Source organism: Salmo salar, chromosome ssa14 (assembly GCF_905237065.1).
Source record: "Salmo salar chromosome ssa14, Ssal_v3.1, whole genome shotgun sequence".
In the NCBI taxonomy this organism is placed as follows: Eukaryota; Metazoa; Chordata; class Actinopteri; order Salmoniformes; family Salmonidae; genus Salmo; species Salmo salar.
In genome coordinates this window covers 15,296,481-15,316,088 of record NC_059455.1, presented here as the reverse complement: position 1 = coordinate 15,316,088, position 19,608 = coordinate 15,296,481, and the positions used below count along the sequence as shown (strand labels likewise).

General features: G+C 43.0%; 1 protein-coding gene across 1 annotated transcript in view; it reads right to left on the bottom strand.

Annotated features, from left to right (window-relative positions):
- Positions 1-19,608, bottom strand: part of dpydb (dihydropyrimidine dehydrogenase b) — a 129,835-nt gene that overhangs the window by 21,275 nt on the left and 88,952 nt on the right. Inside the window, exons 14-16 of the mRNA XM_014139686.2 lie at positions 16,994-17,158; positions 14,509-14,577; positions 3,737-3,820 (exon numbers count right to left, since the gene is read on the bottom strand). Of these exons, the coding sequence (XP_013995161.2) occupies positions 3,737-3,820; positions 14,509-14,577; positions 16,994-17,158 (318 nt within the window). The remainder of the gene's footprint in view (positions 1-3,736; positions 3,821-14,508; positions 14,578-16,993; positions 17,159-19,608) is intronic.

Here is a 19,608-nt window from a genome sequence, read left to right as displayed (position 1 = left end):
GGAGAGGGAGAGGGAATAACAGGAGAATGAGTGGCAGGACCATGGACAGCTCCTAGGCCTTCAGAGGAGAGTGAGAGGGAATCACAGGAGAATGAGAAGCAGGACCATGGACAGCTCCTAGGCCTTCAGAGGAGAGGGAGAGGGAATAACAGGAGAATGAGTGGCAGGACCATGGACAGCTCCTAGGCCTTCAGAGGAGAGGGAGAGGGAATAACAGGAGAATGAGTGGCAGGACCATGGACAGCTCCTAGGCCTTCAGAGGAGAGTGAGAGGGAATCACAGGAGAATGAGAAGCAGGACCATGGACAGCTCCTAGGCCTTCAGAGGAGAGTGAGAGGGAATCACAGGAGAATGAGAAGCAGGACCATGGACAGCTCCTAGGCCTTCAGAGGAGAGGGAGAGGGAATAACAGGAGAATGAGTGGCAGGACCATGGACAGCTCCTAGGCCTTCAGAGGAGAGGGAGAGGGAATAACAGGAGAATGAGTGGCAGGACCATGGACAGCTCCTAGGCCTTCAGTGGAGAGTGAGAGGGAATCACAGGAGAATGAGAAGCAGGACCATGGACAGCTCCAAGGCCTTGGGGAAGGCTGTATGAAGGCATGGTTTTGTATGTAACTATGTACTGCTTTCTTTCTTGGCCCGAGGCTGTGATACCTTTAATTATGTGTGTGTGTATGCATATGTGTGTGTCTGCACTCAGTACACTATATATGTGTATATTCTGTGTGGGGGATGTAGTATCAGTGGACAGACGAGCGAGAGCGAGAGAGAGAGCGAGAGAGCGAGAGAGCGAGAGAGCGAGAGAGAGAGAAAAAGCTGTCCATCCGTCTCCTACGTTTGTTTTTTTGGACTGCTGATGGAGAAGCGTGCCACAGCCAGCTCCTCTCCCCGTGAGGATCACTAATTTGTTTTCTAAAATTAAAACTGACCTGGGGGCTGTGGCTAATGGCCACGGACATAACACATTAAAGTAGCACACATCTCCAAAACCCACAAAACGAACTCATTTAAGTTATCTATATTTTCTCTATTCTTATCTATCTACAGTTAAAGTCGGAAGTTTACATACACTTTAGCCAAATACATTTAAACTCAGTTTTTCACAATTCCTAACATTTAATCCTGGTAAAAATTCCCTGTCTTAGGCCAGTTAGGATCATCACTTTATTTTAAGAAGGTGAAATGTCAGAATAATAGTAGAGAGAATGATGTATTTCAGCTTTTATTTCTTTCATCACATTCCCAGTGGGTCAGAAGTTTACATACACTCAATTGGTATTTGGTAGCATTGCATTTAAATTGTTTAACTTGGGTCAAACGTTTTAGGTAGCCTTCCACAAGCTTCCCACAATAAGTTGGATGAATTTTGGCCCATTCCTCCTGACAGAAATGGTGTAACTGAGTCAGGTTTGTAGGCCTCCTTGCTCGCACACGCTTTTTCAGTTCTGCCCACAAATTTTCTATAGGATTGAGGTCAGGGCTTTGTGATGGGCACTCCAATACCTTGACTTTGTTGTCCTTAAGCCATTTTGCCACAACTTTGGAAGTATGCTTGGTGTCATTGTCCATTTGGAAGACCCATTTGCAACCAAGCTTTAACTTCCTGACTGATGTCTTGAGATGTTGCTTCAATATATCCACGTAATTAATTTTTCTCATGATGCCATCTATTTTGTGAAGTGCACCAGTCCTTCCTGCAGAAAAGCACACCCACAACATGATGCTGCTACCCCATTGCTTCATGGTTGGGATGGTGTTCTTCGGCTTACACGCCTCCCCCTTTTTCCTCCAAACATAACGATGGTCATTATGGCAGAACACTTCTATTTTTGTTTCATCAGACCAGAGGATATTTCTCCAAAAGTACGATCTTTGTACCCATGTGCAGTTGCAAACCGTAGTCTGGCTTTTTTATGGCGGTTTTGGAGCACTGGCTTCTTCCTTGCCGAGCGGCCTTTCAGGTTATGTCGATATAGGACTCGTTTTACTGTGGATATAGATACTTTTGTACCTGTTTCCTCCAGCATCTTCACAAGGTCCTTTGCTGTTGTTCTGGGATTGATTTGCACTTTTCGCACCAAAGTACGTTCATCTCTAGGAGACAGAATGCGTCTCCTTCCTGAGCGGTATGACGGCTTCGTGGTCCCATGGTGTTTATACTTGTGTATGATTGTTTGTACAGATGAACGTAGTACCTTCAGGCGTTTGGAAATTGCTCTCAAGGATGAACCAGACTTGTGGAGGTCTACAATGTTTTTTCTGAAGTCTTGGATGATTTCTTTTCATTTTCACATGATGTCAAGCAAAGAGGCACTGAGTTTGAAGGTTGGCCTTGAAATACATCCACAGGTACACCTCCAATTGACTCAAATTATGTCAATTAGCCCATCAGAAGCTTCTAAAGCCATGATATCATTTTCTGGAATTTTCCAAGCTGTTTAAAGGCACAGTCAGCCTTAGTGTATGTAAACTTCTGACCCACTGGAATTGTGATACAGTGGATTATAAGTGAAATAATCTGTCTGTAAAGAATTGTTGGAAAAATGACTTGTGTCATCCACAAAGTAGATGTCCTAACCGACTCGCCGAAACTATAATTTGTTAACAAGAAATTTGTGGTGGTTGAAAAACGAGTTTTAATGACCGCAACCTAAAAGTATGTATGTAAACTTCCGACTTCAACTGTATGTTGTGGTCTTAACATCCACTGGCCTAGCCAGCGTAATGACATAATTGTGGTTCTAGTCTTTGTAAGATCTTAAATTGGTGCCACCTCCAGCAGTGATCTGTTTTCAGATGGTAGCTTTTTAATAGGTCATTCCCTGTGGTGAGTTTCAGTAGCAGAGCTTTTGTACTGGGAGGTCAAAGCTTATTGTTAGCATTCCTGGAAGATGTACCAGCAAGCAGCCATAATCCCATGCTTATGCGTCATTAAATAATTTCCCTTGCATTTTCTTAGAATCTGAAAAAGGTGTCACCCTGTGTGTGTGTGTGTCTCCCTCTCTCTCTCTGCGCCTATATGTGTGTGGCCACTGTCGGTGTGATTAAATGCTATTTCCTTGCTTTAGTTCACGCAGAGGTTACCTGCCAGGAGGCAGAGGCCTGTAATTAGCCTTGTGTCCTTACAGAGGGGGATCCACACACAGTGCGGGGGAGGGGGGGGGGTAATTTATGAGCACTGCAGGGGGCACAATGGTTCTGTCTCGTGTTTAGAGGGAAACAGGCCCAAGTCCCCTGGCGATCGTAAACTGCCAGGGTAGGAAGACGGCAGATGGAGGAAATCAAGTCAAATCGCAGCACTGCTGTTAGAAAAGCGACAAAGTGCTACATTTGTGGTAGTGATTGGATTTTCTTGGTTAAGGCCCATTTTGGGGATTTTCTTGGTTAAGGCCCATTTTGGGGATTTTGACACATTTGTTTAAATAGTTTTAATCTGTAACTTTTAAGGGTTTATTACAAGACGAGTGTATGTATTCATCAGAGTGTTTCTCTGAATCTAAAGTGGAATTCCGTAAGAATTTTTTTGGGGGGGTAAAGAAATTGTATTTTCAAAGCAATTGACTATGTGTATGGCTATGTGTATTGAATGCATATTAAAGAATGGCGAACGATCGGCACAGGACAGAAAGGGTTGGATGTGGTTCAGCCACGTTCCACGAGGAATTTAAAAGTCTAAGTAATTGCCAGAGTGTGTGACACTGGTGGAGTGTGTGTGTCAGTGTGCTGGTAGATACCTGTCCACAGGCCAGTCCCATGCCCCTTTCTCCCATTCCGTGGGGACAGGAAAGGTTGAGCTCCAGTGCATCCGCTCCGGAGTCCTAGACAGACAAACACACACACAACCATCACCTGCTTCTGCATTGATGTCAATGGGACATTAAGTGAACATTCGACTTAAGAGTGGAGATTAGGGTTCTCCCCGATGTGATTTCTCTGTGATAAAAGGAAACATCCCAGCTAGGTTCCCAAGAGTTGTTTTGAGTATATTTTACTGTGACATGTTAAAATCTTCGCATAGCATAAATGATGACTACCGAACTTAACAGTTCTCAAGTACCTGTCATGCCATCCGCAAAGAGACAAGTAAAGAAACGACACAACACATCTACATTAGTATCAATGGCGACAGAAATAAAACACTGCATGCATGAGCATGGGGATACCACAGAAAAACACATTTCAAAGACAGACTCAACTGAGATGCGAACCGAGTATTGCAAAGGAAAAAACGAGTGCCTAACACCTTTAAAAAAAACACTCTTAAAATAGCTGTGGAAACTCGTTGTTGACATGTCAAAGAAGCTTTAAAATAATGGTGCTGGTGGATGGGATGTGAGAGGAGAAATGGGTAGTGGTGGTTCAGGGGAGGAAGGAAAGTAAGAAATAAGGCATTCAACAGGCAATTACGCTGTGGAGAAGCGTTCTGACAATGAATCAAAATGGCGGAAGCATCTGGACGATTTCCAGAGACCCTTTATTTCTCAGTCCCATCCAGCCTGCCTGCAGAATGTCAGGCCACCACAATCTATGGACTTCCTCACAACTGACAGCCATTAGAGAGCAAGAATGAATAATAAGGGTTTTAGCCGTTCTAAAGGAGAAGGGGGAGAGAGTGGTTGGATAGCTGGATATAGCTATTTATCATGGTCAGCTTTCTGGAGAGGTGGGGGGCATGTTGGTCGTGCGGACCTCAAACTAAACTCCATGGTTAATTAAGCTAAATGGACGGGAGAGGGGAATGTATTGAGCCAAAAAGCAGAGGAGAGGACAGTTTTCCTAAAAGGGGCTGGCGGATTTCCTAAAAGCTTGCTTTCATCTTTCTCTGTGGGGTGGGCATCTTTTTAAAACGGAGGGCAATGAGTAACAAAGTCTATACCTGTGGGTCATCATTCAGGCAAACATAAAACATTGACTGTTTTTATGGACTTGCACATGCCCCAAAAGAATTGTGTGAAAGACAGCATATCTGCATCATTTGATCGCCTGCCATCCCTTATATTTCCACATACACTAAGTCATTAATGTTGACTATTTAGTATACCCTGTGGCCGTGAGCTCACCTGATTGCGCCAGTCAACATAAAGGGCATCAGACAGCCTTGGATAGTGCTAAACACTAGACATCAACATTCTAATAACCAAGACAATAGAAGGAAGGGAAGCGGTGCTAGGGTACACAATAGTAGGGCTTGGGAGATAGAAAGTGCTCTTTGGTAAAAGGGGTTAATTGGTCAGCAAAAAACATAGAGGACCAAGGCACTCCTCATATCATTAAAATGCCTTTATTTGTATGGCCTGTCGAATGGAAATAAAGATTTTAAGATTTGATTTGTCTTCGTCATGGAGTACAACGACTGCCTTGGTTCTACTTGTTTTTTATTCTAATGACCGGGTTGCACCACTCACATATGACCTTGGCGTACAAAGACAGTTACCGCCAATTAACAAACGTTTCCCCATTGGCACAAGTGAGCCCTGCTGTCTGGTGTCATACAGTATATCTACTTTGAGATCTCTGAATGGCTCCGATCCACTGCTCTTCATCTTTATGCATTAAGTGAAGCTGTCCAGAATGATGTACGCTGTGTGTGTGTGTGTGTGTGTGTGTGTGTGTCTGTTTATGTTTGTCTGTGAGAGCAGGTGTATCTCATTTTGCCTGTGAATATCTCAGGGCTCTGCAGATACGCTCCACTTCAGAGCCAGAGGCCTCAACACCCACGCATGCACGCACACACACATACACACACACACACAAAGCTAATTTATTAGGGCTGACGTTAACTTCGACAGAGTTTAAGTACCCCAGCTTGATCAAAGCGAAACGAGCCCTCACTATTGAAAATGTTATCACATCAAGGCTGCTTTGATAGACAATTCATCTGGGAAAATAAAATGCATTTTTGAATGAATTCAAGGCTGACATTAATTAAAGGCCTCTTCAGTGGCAGAGACTCAAAGCTGAAAGACAGTTTGAATAAGTCTTGTTGGAGAATATCTGTTTGAGTTCTGGACAGTGGAGACTATTAGGTAGTTAAGTAACTGGACAATTTGGTAGTTAGGTAGCTAATCAATTTCCCAAACTATTAGGCCTGCTGGCAACAGTACAGCCCCTTACCAGACCATAAGCTCTAGTGGTTAGCAACAGCTTCACCAGGAGTAAGAGTCTGGCCATGATAGGCATAACTCAACTCTGTAGGATGTCAAGTGCTTTATAGCTAGCTAACAGTCACATGTTGGAGGGAATCCATCCGTTACAGTTTTTCTCAATCACATACAAGCAATTGTCGGATCTGTGTTGAAACGTATGGACAGTGGAACAGCGATGATCAAATGCTCAAATACATTTCCAGAACTTCTGATCTCGCCTTAGTACCTGACTTGCATATCTTAGACCACATTTAGGAAGACTTGAAATACAAATGTTCTCGGCGAACACAAAATTCACTGTTAAGTGTTTGGTTCACAGAATATAAACACATTGGTTTCATCAGAAGAGAAACGTGTGAAATGACGTTCTCTGTTTCCAGTGCAGTAGTATCAGTAAATGCTACTGCACAAAACTCTAAATCACCCTGTCAGTGTCATACTATGTACAATATATGGAAAGATCTAGACATTGGGGACTGTCTAATTGTTTTCATTTTTTATAATATTGGGGACATGCAGAGATTGAAGTTGGGTTACTACTAAGTCATCAGATTCAACACTGTGACCTTCTAAGCTTTGCTTAGGTGTGGATTGAGGCCTGTACAGGGCCTTCGGAAAGTATTCAGATCCATTTACTTTTTCCACGTATTGTTACGTTACAGCCTTATTCTAAAATTGATTAAATTTAACAGTTCCTCATCAATCTACACACAATACAACCTAAACGACAAAGCGAAAACAGGTTTTTAGAAATGTTTGAAAATGTATTAAAAGTTAAAAACAGAAATACATTATTTACATGAGTATTCAGACCCTTTGGTGTGAGACTCAAAATTGAGCTCAGGTGCATCCTGTTTCCATTGATCATCCTTGAGATGTTTCTACAACTTGATTGGAGTCCACCTGTGGTAAATTCAAATGATTGGACATTATTTGGAAAGGCACACACCTGTCTATATAAGGTCCCACAGTTGACAGTGCATGTCAGAGCAAAAACCAAGCCATGAGCAAGGAATTATCCATAGAGCTCCGAGAAAGGATTGTGTCGAGGCACAGATCTGTGAAAGGGTACTAAAAAATGTCTGCAGTGTTGAAGGTCCCGAAGAACACAGTGGCCTCCATCATTCTTAAATGGAAGAAGTTTGAAACCACCAAGACTCTTCCTAGAGCTGGCCGCCCGGCCAAACTGAGCAATCGGGGGAGAAGGGCCTTGGTCAGGGAGGTGACAAAGAACCCGTTGGGCACTCTGACAGAGCTCCAGGGTTCTTCTGTGAAGATGGGAGAACCTTACAGAAGGACAACCATCTCTGCAGCACTCCACTAATCAGGCTTTCATGGTAGAGTGGCCAGACGAAAGCCACTCCTGAGTAAAAGGCAAATGACAGCCCGCTTGGAGTTTGCCAAAAGGCACCAAAAGACTATCAGACCATGAGAAACAAGATTCTCTTGTCTGGTAAATCCAAGAATTGAACTCTGTGGCCTGAATGCCAAGCGTCACGTCTGGAGGAAACCTGGCACCATCCCTACGGTGAAGTATGGTGGTGGCAGCATCATGCTGTAGGGATGTTTTTCAGTGGCAGAGACAGTGAGACTAGTAAGGATCGGGGGAAAGATGAATGGAGCAAAGTACAGAGAAATCCTGTTTTTGCTTTGTCATTATGGTGTATTGTGTGTAGATTGATGAGGGAAAAAACAATTTCATCATTTTTAGAATAAGGCTGTAATGTAACAAAATGTGGAAAGTCTACAAAAAAATGAGCAAACCAGCCTTTGTATTGAATACATAGAATTGGATTTTGATGATACTTATGAATGAATCCTGCAATCAATGTGCAGGAATAATATTTGATTTTATGTGTATGAAATTGTTCGGTGAAATATGCATAAAAGAAGAGTCCATAATTGCCCATAATTCTGCACCTTGGGATAGTTGTACTTCCATTTTTTGATCATAATTATTTAGTGACTGCAAAATCTAGTGGGATTTTTAAAAGACATACTAACTTTCTGTTTTGTCTGCTTGGACTCAAGAGATAAGTATGGTGCATCTACATGTCATGCCCTGACCATAGAGAGCCCTTGTTTCTCTATGATGTAGTAGGTCAGGGCGTGACGAGGGGGTGTTCTAGTTTAAAATTTCTATGTTGGTGTTTTGGTTTGGTTCCCAATTAGAGGCAGCAGGTAATAATTGCCTCTAATTGGGGATCATATTTAAGTAGCTAATAATAATTTACATTGGAATATATATATATATTTCTTTTTTTGAATAATGAATAATAATAATAATAATAATAATTGACATTGGAATATATATATTGAATTTTTTTGAAAGAAATATGGGATATTGTTTTGTGTTTGTGCATGTGCACCACGTAGTCACGCTTCGTTGTTCGTTTATTGATTTATTGTTTTTGCTTAAAGTTTCTCTTTGTAATAAATATGTGGAACTCAACATCCGCTGCGCCTTGGTCCCGTTCTTACGACAACCGTGACACTACATCTGCATTGCTTGCTGTTTAGGGTTTTTGGCTGGGTTTCTGGATAAGCACTTTGTGACAACTGCTTGCAATTTTTATTCTATTATATGGTTTTGATGAATGTATTATATACTGCTCAAAAAATAAAGGGAACACTTATACAACACAATGTAACTCCAAGTCAATCACACTTCTGTGAAATCAAACTGTCCACTTAGGAAGCAACACTGATTGACAATACATTTCACATGCTGTTGTGCAAATGGAATAGACAACAGGTGGAAATTATAGGCAATTAGCAAGACACCCCCAATAAAGGAGTGGTTCTGCAGGTGGTAACCACAGACCACTTCTCAGTCCCTATGCTTCCTGGCTGATGTTTTGGTCACTTTTGAATGCTGGCGGTGCTTTCACTCTAGTGGTAGCATGAGACGGAGTCTACAACCCACACAAGTGGCTCAGGTAGTGCAGCTCATCCAGGATGGCACATCAATGCTAGCTGTGGCAAGAAGGTTTGCTGTGTCTGTCAGCGTAGTGTCCAGAGCATGGAGGCGCTACCAGGAGACAGGCCAGTACATCAGGAGAATCTTCTCATGTTTTGGCCTGCCATATGAGTTCTGTTATACTCACAGACACTATTCAAACAGTTTTAGAAACTTTAGAGTGTTTTCTATCCAAATCTACTAATTATATGCACATTCTCGTTTCTGGGCAAGAGTACTAACCAGTTTAAATGGGGTATGTTTTTTATCCGGCCGTGAAAATACTGCCCCCTAGCCCCAACAGGTTTTAACTTTCAAAGCAGAATTACTTTCCCATTGTTCCTCAACTGTAGTGTATGATATACCATTGTCTAGCTCCGAGTCTGTACTTTAATCCCATGTAAAAAAACAAAATTTCAAATTTTGCTACATAAGACCGAATCGAGCCAGTCGGTCACAAATACCATTCCCTAGCAATGAAATACCATGCCACTACTACTACCATTTTCAATCATCACAGTGGTTTTAGCATGCCTGATGCAAACACAACAGTGTTGGCTTCACATCAATAACCATGAGTTCAATAGGGCTATGTGAAGTGACAGAGCAAAGCTGAGAAGGAACGATAGATTTCAGAGGCAAACATCCACATCGGTGGAGAAAAAGAATAACAAAAAAATATGTTTTTATAATATACCTTTCTTTCTTTCTCTCGCTCTCTTACTCTCCCTTACTCTCTCTCTCTCTCTCTCCTTACTCTCTCATTCTCCCCCTCTCTTCCTCCCCTTCTCTACCTCTCTCCCTCCCTCCCTCTCTCCCCTCTCCCTAAAATTATGTTTTTTACATTGGATAAAAATGAACTCTGTTTGAAACATTGTTCCAAAAAAATTATTGTATGAGATTGAGAAAAACTGTAAATACCATTCCATAGCAATGAAATACTATGCCACTACTACTGCTATTATCAATGATCACATTGTTTTTAGCTTTCCTGATGCAAACACAACAGTGTTGGTTTCACATCAATAACCATGAGTTCAATAGGGCTATGTGAAGTGACAGAGCAAAGCTGAGAAGGAACGGTAGAAGAAATTAAAAAACATTTTATGATTTATTCCCTCTCTCTATCTCCCTTTCTCTCTCTCTCTCCCTTACTATCGCTCTCTCTTCCTTACTCTCTAAGAATAATAAGAATAAGAAATAAAAGTAATTAAATAGCAGCAGTAAAATAACAATAGCGAGACTATATACAGGGGGGTACTGGTACAGAGTCAATGTGCGGGGGCACCGGTCAGTTGAGGTAATATGTACATTTAGGTAGAGTTATTAAAGTGACCATGCATAGATGATAACAACAGAGAGTAGCAGCGGTGTAAAAGAGGGGGGGGGGCAATGCAAATAGTCTGGGTAGCCATTTGATTAGATGTTCAGGAATCTTATGGCTTGGAGGTAGAAGCTGTTTAGAAGCCTCTTAGACCTAGACTTGGTGCTCCAGTACCGCTTGCTGTGTGGTAGCAGAGAGAACAGTGTAAGACTAGGGTGGCTGGAGTCTTTGACAATTTTTAGGGCCTTCCTCTGACACCGCCTGGTATAGAGGTCCTGGATGGCAGGAAGCTTGGCCCCAGTGAGGTACTGGGCCATTCGCATTACCCTTTGTAGTGCCTTGAGGTCGGAGACCGAGCAGTTGCCATAGATGGCAGTGATGCAACCAGTCAGGATGCTCTCAATGTGCAGCTGTATAACCTTTTGAGGATCTGAGGACCCATGCCAAATCTTTTCACTCTCCTGAGGGGGAATAGGTTTTGTCGTGCCCTCTTCACAACTTTCTTGGTGTGCTTGGACCATGTTAGTTTGTTGATGATGTGGACACCAAGGAACTTGAAGCTCTCAATCTGCTCCACTGCAGCCCGGTCGATGAGAATGGGGGCGTGCTAGGTCCTCTTTTTCCTGTAGTCCACAATAATCTCCTTTGTCTTGATCACTTTGAGTGAGAGGTTGTTGTCCTGGCACCACACGGCCAGGTCTCTGACCTCCTCCCAATAGGCTGTCTCATCATTGTCAGCGGTCAGGCCTACCACTGTTGTGTCATCGGCAAACTTAATGATGGTGTTGGAGTCATGCCTGGCCATGCAGTCCTGAGTGAACAGGGAGTACAGGAGGAGACTGAGCACGCACCCATGAGGTGCCCCTGTGTTGAGGATCAGTGTGGCAGATGTGTTGTTACCTACCTTTACCACCTGGGGGCGGCCTGTCAGGAAGTCCAGGATCCAGTTGCAGAGAGAGGTGTTTAGTCCCAGGGTCCTTAGCTTATTGATGAGCTTTGAGGGCACTACAGTGTTGAACGCTGAGAGGTAGTCAATGAATAGCATTCTTAGATAGGTGTTCCTTTTGTCCAAGTGGGAAAGGGCAGTGTGGAGTGCAATAGAGATTCTATCATCTGTGGATATGTTGGAGCGGTATGTAAATTGGAGTGGGTTTAGGGTTTCTGGGATAATGGTGTTGATGTAAGCCATGATCAGTCTTTCAAAGCACTTCATGGCTACAGACATGAGTGCTACTGGTCGGTAGTCATTTAGGCAGGTTACTTTAGTGTTCTTGGGCACAGGCACTATGGTGGTCTGCTTGAAACATGTTGGTATTACAGACTCGGACAGGGAGAGGTTGAAAATATCAGTGAAGACACTTGCCAGAAGGTCAGCGCATGCTCGCAGTACACGTCCTAGTATTCTATCTGGCCCTGCGACCTTGTGAATGTTGACCTGTTTAAAGGTCTTACTCACATCGGCTGCAGAGAGCGTGATCACACAGTCTTCCGGAACAGCTGGTGCTCTCATGCATGTTTCAGTGTTATTTGCCTCAAAGCGAGCATAGAAGTAGTTTAGCTTGTCTGGTAGGCTCATGTCACTGGGCAGCTCTCAGGTGTGCTTCCCTTTGTAGTCTGTAATGGTTTGCAAGCTCTGCCACATCCGACGAGCGTCAGAGCCGGTGTAGTACGATTCAATCTTAGTCCTGTATTGACGCTTTGCATGTTTGATGGTTCGTCGGAGGGCATAGCGGGATTTCTTATAAGCTTCCGTGTTAGAGTCCAGCTCCTTGAAAGCGGCAGCTCTAGCCTTTATCTCAGTGCGGATGTTGCCTGTAATCCATGGCTTCTGGTTGGGGTATGTACGTATGGTCACTGTGGGGACGATGTCATCGATGTGCTTATTGATGAAGCCAATGACAGATGTGGTGTACTCCTCAATGCCATCGGAGGAATCGCGGAACATATTCCAGTCTGTGCTAGCAAAACAGTCCTGTAGCTTAGCATCAGCTTCATCTGACCACTTTTTTTATTGATCTGGTCACTGGTGCTTCCTGCTTAAATCTTTGCTTGTAAGCAGGAATCAGGAGGATAGAGTTATGGTCAGATTTGCCAAAAGGAAGAGCTTTGTATGCATCTCTGTGTGTGGAGTAAAGGTGTTACCGTTTTTTTCCCTCTGGTTGCACATTTAACATGCTGATAGAGCGCCGCCTCTGGGTGAGCGTTTTCTTGTTTGCTTACAGCGGAATACAGCTCATTCAATGCTGTCTTAGTGCCAGCCTCAGTCTGTGGTGGTATGTACACAGCTACGAAAAATAAAGATGTAAACTCTCTAGGTAGATAGTGTGGTCTACAGCGTATCATGAGATACTCTACCTCAGGCGAGCAATAGCTCGAGTCTTCCTTACATATCGTGCACCAGCTATTATTTACAAAAATACATAGTCCGCCGCCCCTTGTCTTACCAGACGCCGCTGTTCTATCCTTCCGGTACAGCGTATAACCAGCCAGCTGTATGTTGATAGTGTCGTCGTTCAGCCACGACTCCTTGACATACAGTTTTGATTGTCCCGTTGGTAATTTAATCTTCCGCACAGGCCATCGATTTTATTTTCCAAAGATTGCACGTTTGGTAGCAGAATGGAAGGAAGTGGGGGTTTATTCGATTGCCTACGAATTCTCAGAAGGCAGCCTGCCCTCTGGCCCCTTTTTCTCCACCTCCTCTTCACGCAAATCACGGGGATCTGGGCCTGTTCCCGAGAAAGCAGTATATTGTTAGCATCAGGCTCGTCAGACTCGTTAAAGGAAAAAAAGGATTATGTTAGTCTGTGGTGAGTAATCACAGTCCTGATGTCCAGAAGTTATTTCCGGTCATAAGAGACAGTAGTGGCAACATTATGTACAAAATAATGTCCTTTTAAAGTCTATATAAACTAGTGACCTGCAGTGTTTGTCTCTATACCCTGGTGAAGACAGCTTGGCTGTCAAAACTTTGTTATTCAGTTATTGCATCTGAGCTCCTAGATTGTGAGGCTCTCCTTTTCTTTTTCAAGGTTTCACATCAATAACCATTAGTTCAATAGGGCTATCTCTCTCTCTCACATACTCTCGCTATCTCTTCTCTCTCTCGCTCTATGATTTTGTCCCTCTCTCCCTCTCCCTTATTCTCTCTCTCTCTTATCCTCTGCACCCTCTCTCTCTCTCTCTCTCTCCCTTACCCTCTCCCTCGTTCTCTCCCCCTCTCAATCTCTCTCCCCCATCTCGCTCTTGCTCTCTTTCCTTCTCTCTCTCTCCCCCTTCTCTCCCGCTCTTTACCTCTCTCTCCCCCTCTATCTCTCTTTCTCTCTCTCTCACTCTCACTCTCTCCCCCCTCTCTCGCTCTCTCACTCTCTCTCTCTCCCCCTTCTTGTGAACTCTGTTTGGAAGATCGACAACATTGTTCCAAAAAATGTTTGTATGAGATTGAGAAAAACTGTAAATACCATTCCCTAGCAATGAAATACTATGCCACTACTACTACCATTATCAATCATCACAGTGGTTTTAGCATGCCTGATGCAAACACAACAGTGTTGGTTTCACATCAATAACCATGAGTTCAATAGGGCTATGTGAAGTGACAGAGCGAAGCTGAGAAGGAACGATAGGAGAAACGATAGATTTCAGAGGCAAACGTCCACATCTGAGGAGAAAAAGAAAAAAAAATATTTTATGATTTATTCCTCAGTTTGTGAGCACAGTGGGTTTCTGTTGCCTCTGAGACGTAAATCCGATGTTATCTAATGCAAATTTAATGTAAGAAGCTGCTTTTTCTCAAAGAGACCAATGAGGCTTTAAGCCATGAATATGGATGCCGGTCTATTTCAGAGTGATACTCTTTAAGGTATCTGTTAAAGCATATTTTTTACATACTGACATGCATGTTTTTAGAGAAGACAAAGGAACTCATTTAAATCCATTTGTTTGGTACAAAACAGTTGGCCCAAAAGAATGTGAATGGATCAAATTGAACACTCACTTTCTTGACTCTTTCTTCAAGTCCAGCCCTGTAAAGTCAGGTTATATTCTGAACCAACAGACAACACAAAATGGACTCACCTCTGCCATTTTAGCAAGCTCAACCCAGTCGGCTTTGTTGTAACCGCACATGATGCTCGAGATGACAATCTGAAAAGGAGAGAGAGGAGAGAGAGCGAGAGAGAGAGAGAGAGAGAGAGAGAGAAAGAGAGAGAAAGAAAGAGAGAGAAAGAAAGAGAGAGAAAGAAAGAGAGAGAAAGAAAGAGATTAAGAGAGAGAAAGGGAGAGAGAGAGAGAGAGAGAGAGTGCGAGAGAGAGTGAGAGAGAGAGAGAGAAAGAAAGAAAGAAAGAAAGAAAGAGAGAAAGAAAGAGAGAGAAAGAAAGAGAGAGAAAGAAAGAGAGAGAGATTAAGAGAGAGAAAGGGAGAGAGAGAGAGAGAGAGAGCGCGAGAGAGAGTGAGAGAAAGTAACAACTGTGATTTCACCTGCTGTGCCTTATCTTGTCTGAGAGCCTGAGAACACATAGTGGTTTCAAAGACTACGCAAACATCTGAGAGAATAACAGAGGAACAATATAATGTGTCTTTCGCCCATCAGTTCTCCGCACTCAATCCTCAACGGTCCTCAGTCTTGTTGTGGAAACTATAATCTACCCATAAAGTAGGGGAGATATAACTCTCCCTTTCATTGCTTTGGATTTTAAAAGACACAAATAGGCTGATGTGTCCACAATGCACAGAGGGACATGCCTGCCTGTGATATAACCAAGTGTGTGTTTGATTTTATAGATCCTGCATCTTTCCGTGTCCGTATTGTTGGAGACTTGTGATAACCCTTCATCCTCTTTACCATGGGAGTCGGCTACTGAACTGCAAATATTGATTACGGGCCAGTTGAAGTGGAAATGAATAGCAAACAATGCTACGTTTCTCCCCCTGATCCACTCTCAAGTGGCACATGCTACGGACAGTGGCCAGACTATTGTTGGGAAAACGTCTTTAGTATCTATTCACATTGTTTGAAGACAGAAGGAAAGGGACAAGACAGACAAACGTACATGCAGACGTGCCGACAGACAGACTGACAGGCGGTGTGCACTGCAGTAGAACCGTTCTAGCTGAACCCCATCCCGAGGAGGCGGTTTATGGGGTAGAGTGAATTGCAGCGATAGTGGGGCATGTGTCTGTCTGTTTGTCCGTCCATCCGCCGGCTTGCCTGTCTGTCCGTCTGCCTGCCTGTCTGTCTGCGAGGAGCAGAGCCGAGCCTAGCAGGGGGATCCTCCTGTTATCTCTTTAATAATGGAGTAGTGTGAGTAAGTGAGCCCATCCACCAACACCCTCTACACTGCCTCTCCAGGGACTCCCGGCACCACGGCAACTGTCAATCACCGCAGATATGGAGATATTAGAAGAGAGGAGGATGGGGCTGCACCTTTTCACTTTCTTCCCGCTCCCTCTTTCTCCTGTGTGCTGTCTCTCTCCTGCTCCCTCTCCCTCTCTCTCTCCCTTTCTTTCTGTCAATTTGTCCCTATGTTTTCCTGTTAGTCTCTCTTTCTCTTCCCTTTTTTACAATTCCATTCCTCAGGTGCAGCATTATTACAGGCATGCCCGCTGCCTGTAAAACCTGACACACACACACACAGACCACTCCACTCCACAGTCTCAATCAGTCCCTGCAAGGGAGAGGTGTCTCAATCTCCCCAGCCCCTACAATTTCACATCATTTGGGGAGGGCTTTTGTTATTAATCACTCCCCTTCTCTGAGTATTCATTTTGCCGAGCGGAATACGCTGGTGACCTTTAACCTCCGGGAGGCACGAGCTGGGATGAGTTTGGCTCTGCCTTCACCAAGGACGCCCTTCAAAGCAACCCAGGTGGACCGAGGATGGCAACCCACAAGGTCACGTCATGTTGAAGACGAGAGCAGAGGAAAACAGGAATAATGAATGGGAATAATGGGGGAGGGAGAATATCCTTGACCTCCCTGAAATCAATGAAAAAAAATTAATGGCTGTCTCTCAGTGGGAGCTACATATTTATGTTTTACTGCATTGGTAAGTAATTTGGGGAGGATGGAACAAGGGGATGGGCTCTGGTAACCAGGTAAAGGAAATAACAGGAGGATGAAGGTCGGAAGAGGTCAATTGTGAAGAGGATTTCTGGACCTGAGCTTGGTGTGGAAGCACAGCAGTGTAATACAGTGTAATCACTGTAGACTAAATGGGACAGTCTGACATGGATATACAGTAAATACCCTTACAGGAAACACAAATAATCCCTGAGGATGTGGGTATTATGTTCAATGGGACAGGCTCACTGCATTTTTCACTGTAATTCATTCTGGACTAAATAAATGTTTGAGTGACATTTATTTAGCTGAAAAAGATTGGTTGAGTCTTCAAATAGTAAACTACAGAACCGAACCAAGCCAAACTAAGCTGTACTGTGCTGGCCTGGTTACACATCCACCAAAGTTGTTATTGGAAGCAAGCTGAAAAGACTATCATAGCACAAATCAGTTCCAATAGATAGTGTGAAATGGGCATCTGTGGAAAAGAGTGAACTCACATTCTTGGGAAAGTCTGTCTTCAGCTCTTTGACACCCTGGCACCAGTAGGCAGCCGCCTTCTCGCTGATCAGTTCGATGTTGAGGAAGGAGCCCTGTCCGGGGCCGAACACATGACCTGACGTGGTGCCACGCACGATACGGGGAGAAACATTAGTCACCAGGTCCTGTGGGAAGAAACATAGGAATGAGAGAATTGACGCTCCAAGAAACAAAATGGCTGACTGTTTTGTTAGGTCAGGCCAGTGATGGAATGAGCGAGATTGATCCATTACCATGAGGGCCAGGATTTTTTCCTGGCTATAACTGTTCATAATAATTCGGGCTGTGGTGGAATTATTGTAATCAAAAGGAGAGACTTTTAGATTTCTTCAAAACAATCAACTTTATTATTTAACTTCATTAGGGTAGGGGGCAACTATTTTCACCTCCGGATGAAAAGCGTGCCCAAAGTAAACTGCCTGCTACTCAGGCCCAGAAGCTAAGATATGCATATCATTTGGATAGAAAACACTCTAAAGTTTCCAAAACTGTTAAAATAATGTCTGTGAGTATAACAGAACTGATATGGCAGGCAAAAACCTGAGAAAAATCCATCCAGGAAGTGGGATGTTTTTATTTTTGTAGTTTTCTATTGAATGCCATTACAGTATCCATTGACTTAGGACTCAAATTGCACTTCCTATGGCTTCCATTAGATGTCAACAGTCTGAGGGAGTAAGACCACTTTGAATAAGTGGACCATTCAGTGTCCCTGAGGTTTTTCATGCGCACGACCGAGAGCATGCCTTTCTTGTTTTCCATTTATATTGACAAAGCTTTTGTCCGGTTGAAATGTTATGGATTATTATGACTAAAAACAACCTGAGGATTGATTATAAACATCGTTTGACATGTTTCTACAAACTTTACTGATACTTTTAGGATTTTTCGTCTGTCTGTTGTGACTGCCTTTGAGCCTGTGGATTACTGAACAAAACGCGTGAACAAAACGGAGGTTTTTGGATATAAAGCGGGACTTTATCGAACAAAATTAACATTTATTGAGTAAATGGGAGTCTTGTGAGTGCAACCATATGAAGTTCATCAAAGGTAAGTGATTAATTTTATCACTATTTCTGACTTGTGTAATTCCTCTACTTGGCTGATAACTGTTTGTAATGATTTATCTGCTGGGAGCTGTTCTCAGATAATCACATGGTATGCTTTCGCTGTAAAGCCTTTTTGAAATCTGACACCGTGGTTGGATTAACAAGAAGTTAATCTTTAAACCGATGTATAACACTTGTATCTTTTATGAATTTTTATAATGAGTATTTCTGGTTTTGAATTTGGCGCTCTGCAATTGCGCTCTCCATTACTGCAGTAATGGAGCTGGTCGGTAATCACCCCTGGATGTGATCACTGAGAACTCAACGAGCTGGTTCGAGCCACAGCATTTTATAGCAAAGTCCATCCTCCTTCAGTCTACGTGACAAACAACAGATGTATGGAATGGGTCACAAGGTTAAGATTTGCATGAAATATACTTATAATTCGTAGACAGTATCTGCTGTAAAAACAGTTCTCATTGTGTAGAGACCAGGGTCTGGTCCCCCAACTCCATACTGGAGCCATCTCCCCCTGGTACCGCAGTACAGAAACCTTAACTCATGCTCTGGAATGCGGTATCACCCAAAGACATTGTAAATCTTCTAGAGGCCGATCCTCAGTAGAACACACACAGATGAGCATTCTAACAACCCCTTATTCTGTTGCATAAAACAACCATTTGATGCAATTACAGCATTATAAAATAATCTTGTAATTTCCACCATAGGGCTCAGTGTTTTTCCTTGTCAGGCCAATTGGTCAACAAAATCTCCTGCTAACATGACTCATCTGCATGAACAACATGACATTACATCTTATGAATAGGAGGGAGGTGCATGGTCAATATTTGATAACTATAATGTCACTTAAAAAAAGCTGGCTTCAATTGTGAATCTGAATGTCATGTTTGATTCAAAGCCAATGAGAAGAGCTGTTGAATCTAAAGAAGCACCATTCATATTCATGATATACAGTTACTTATAAATTCACCACAGAGACATTGATATTTGAAGATGTTTCATTCTGCTCTGGTTACTATTACCAATTAGTTGAAACCAATTTGCATAATCGAATAAAAAAAAACGAGTCCATATCAAACAATTGCAACAATAACACACTAATAGATGTAATGATATTTGAATTATGTAGCATCTTTAGATAGAAAAATTGTAAGTAATGATAGGAAATGATGCAGACATAATCTGCAATAGGTTTATAATCCTAAACACCTAAACCAATGCTAGCGTGGCAAAAATTCAAGAGAGCATCACAGCCAACAGTAGTATTCATTGTGATCACGCATTTGTTTCCCTGTGACATCTGCTGTGTTCACTGCTAATAGCTGGGCTTTATCCACAGGGCAATGTTTGAAGGATTTAGCTCAACGCTGCACTGTGAGTTCAGTCAACTATGAAGGCAGCTCCTCGCTAGCTAACCCTGATGAAGTGCAAGACAAGTCAGGACAAATTGTTTGAAGTCGGCGAGTAGAAAGGAATACGAATGAGATTAGATAAAGCTCTGGACA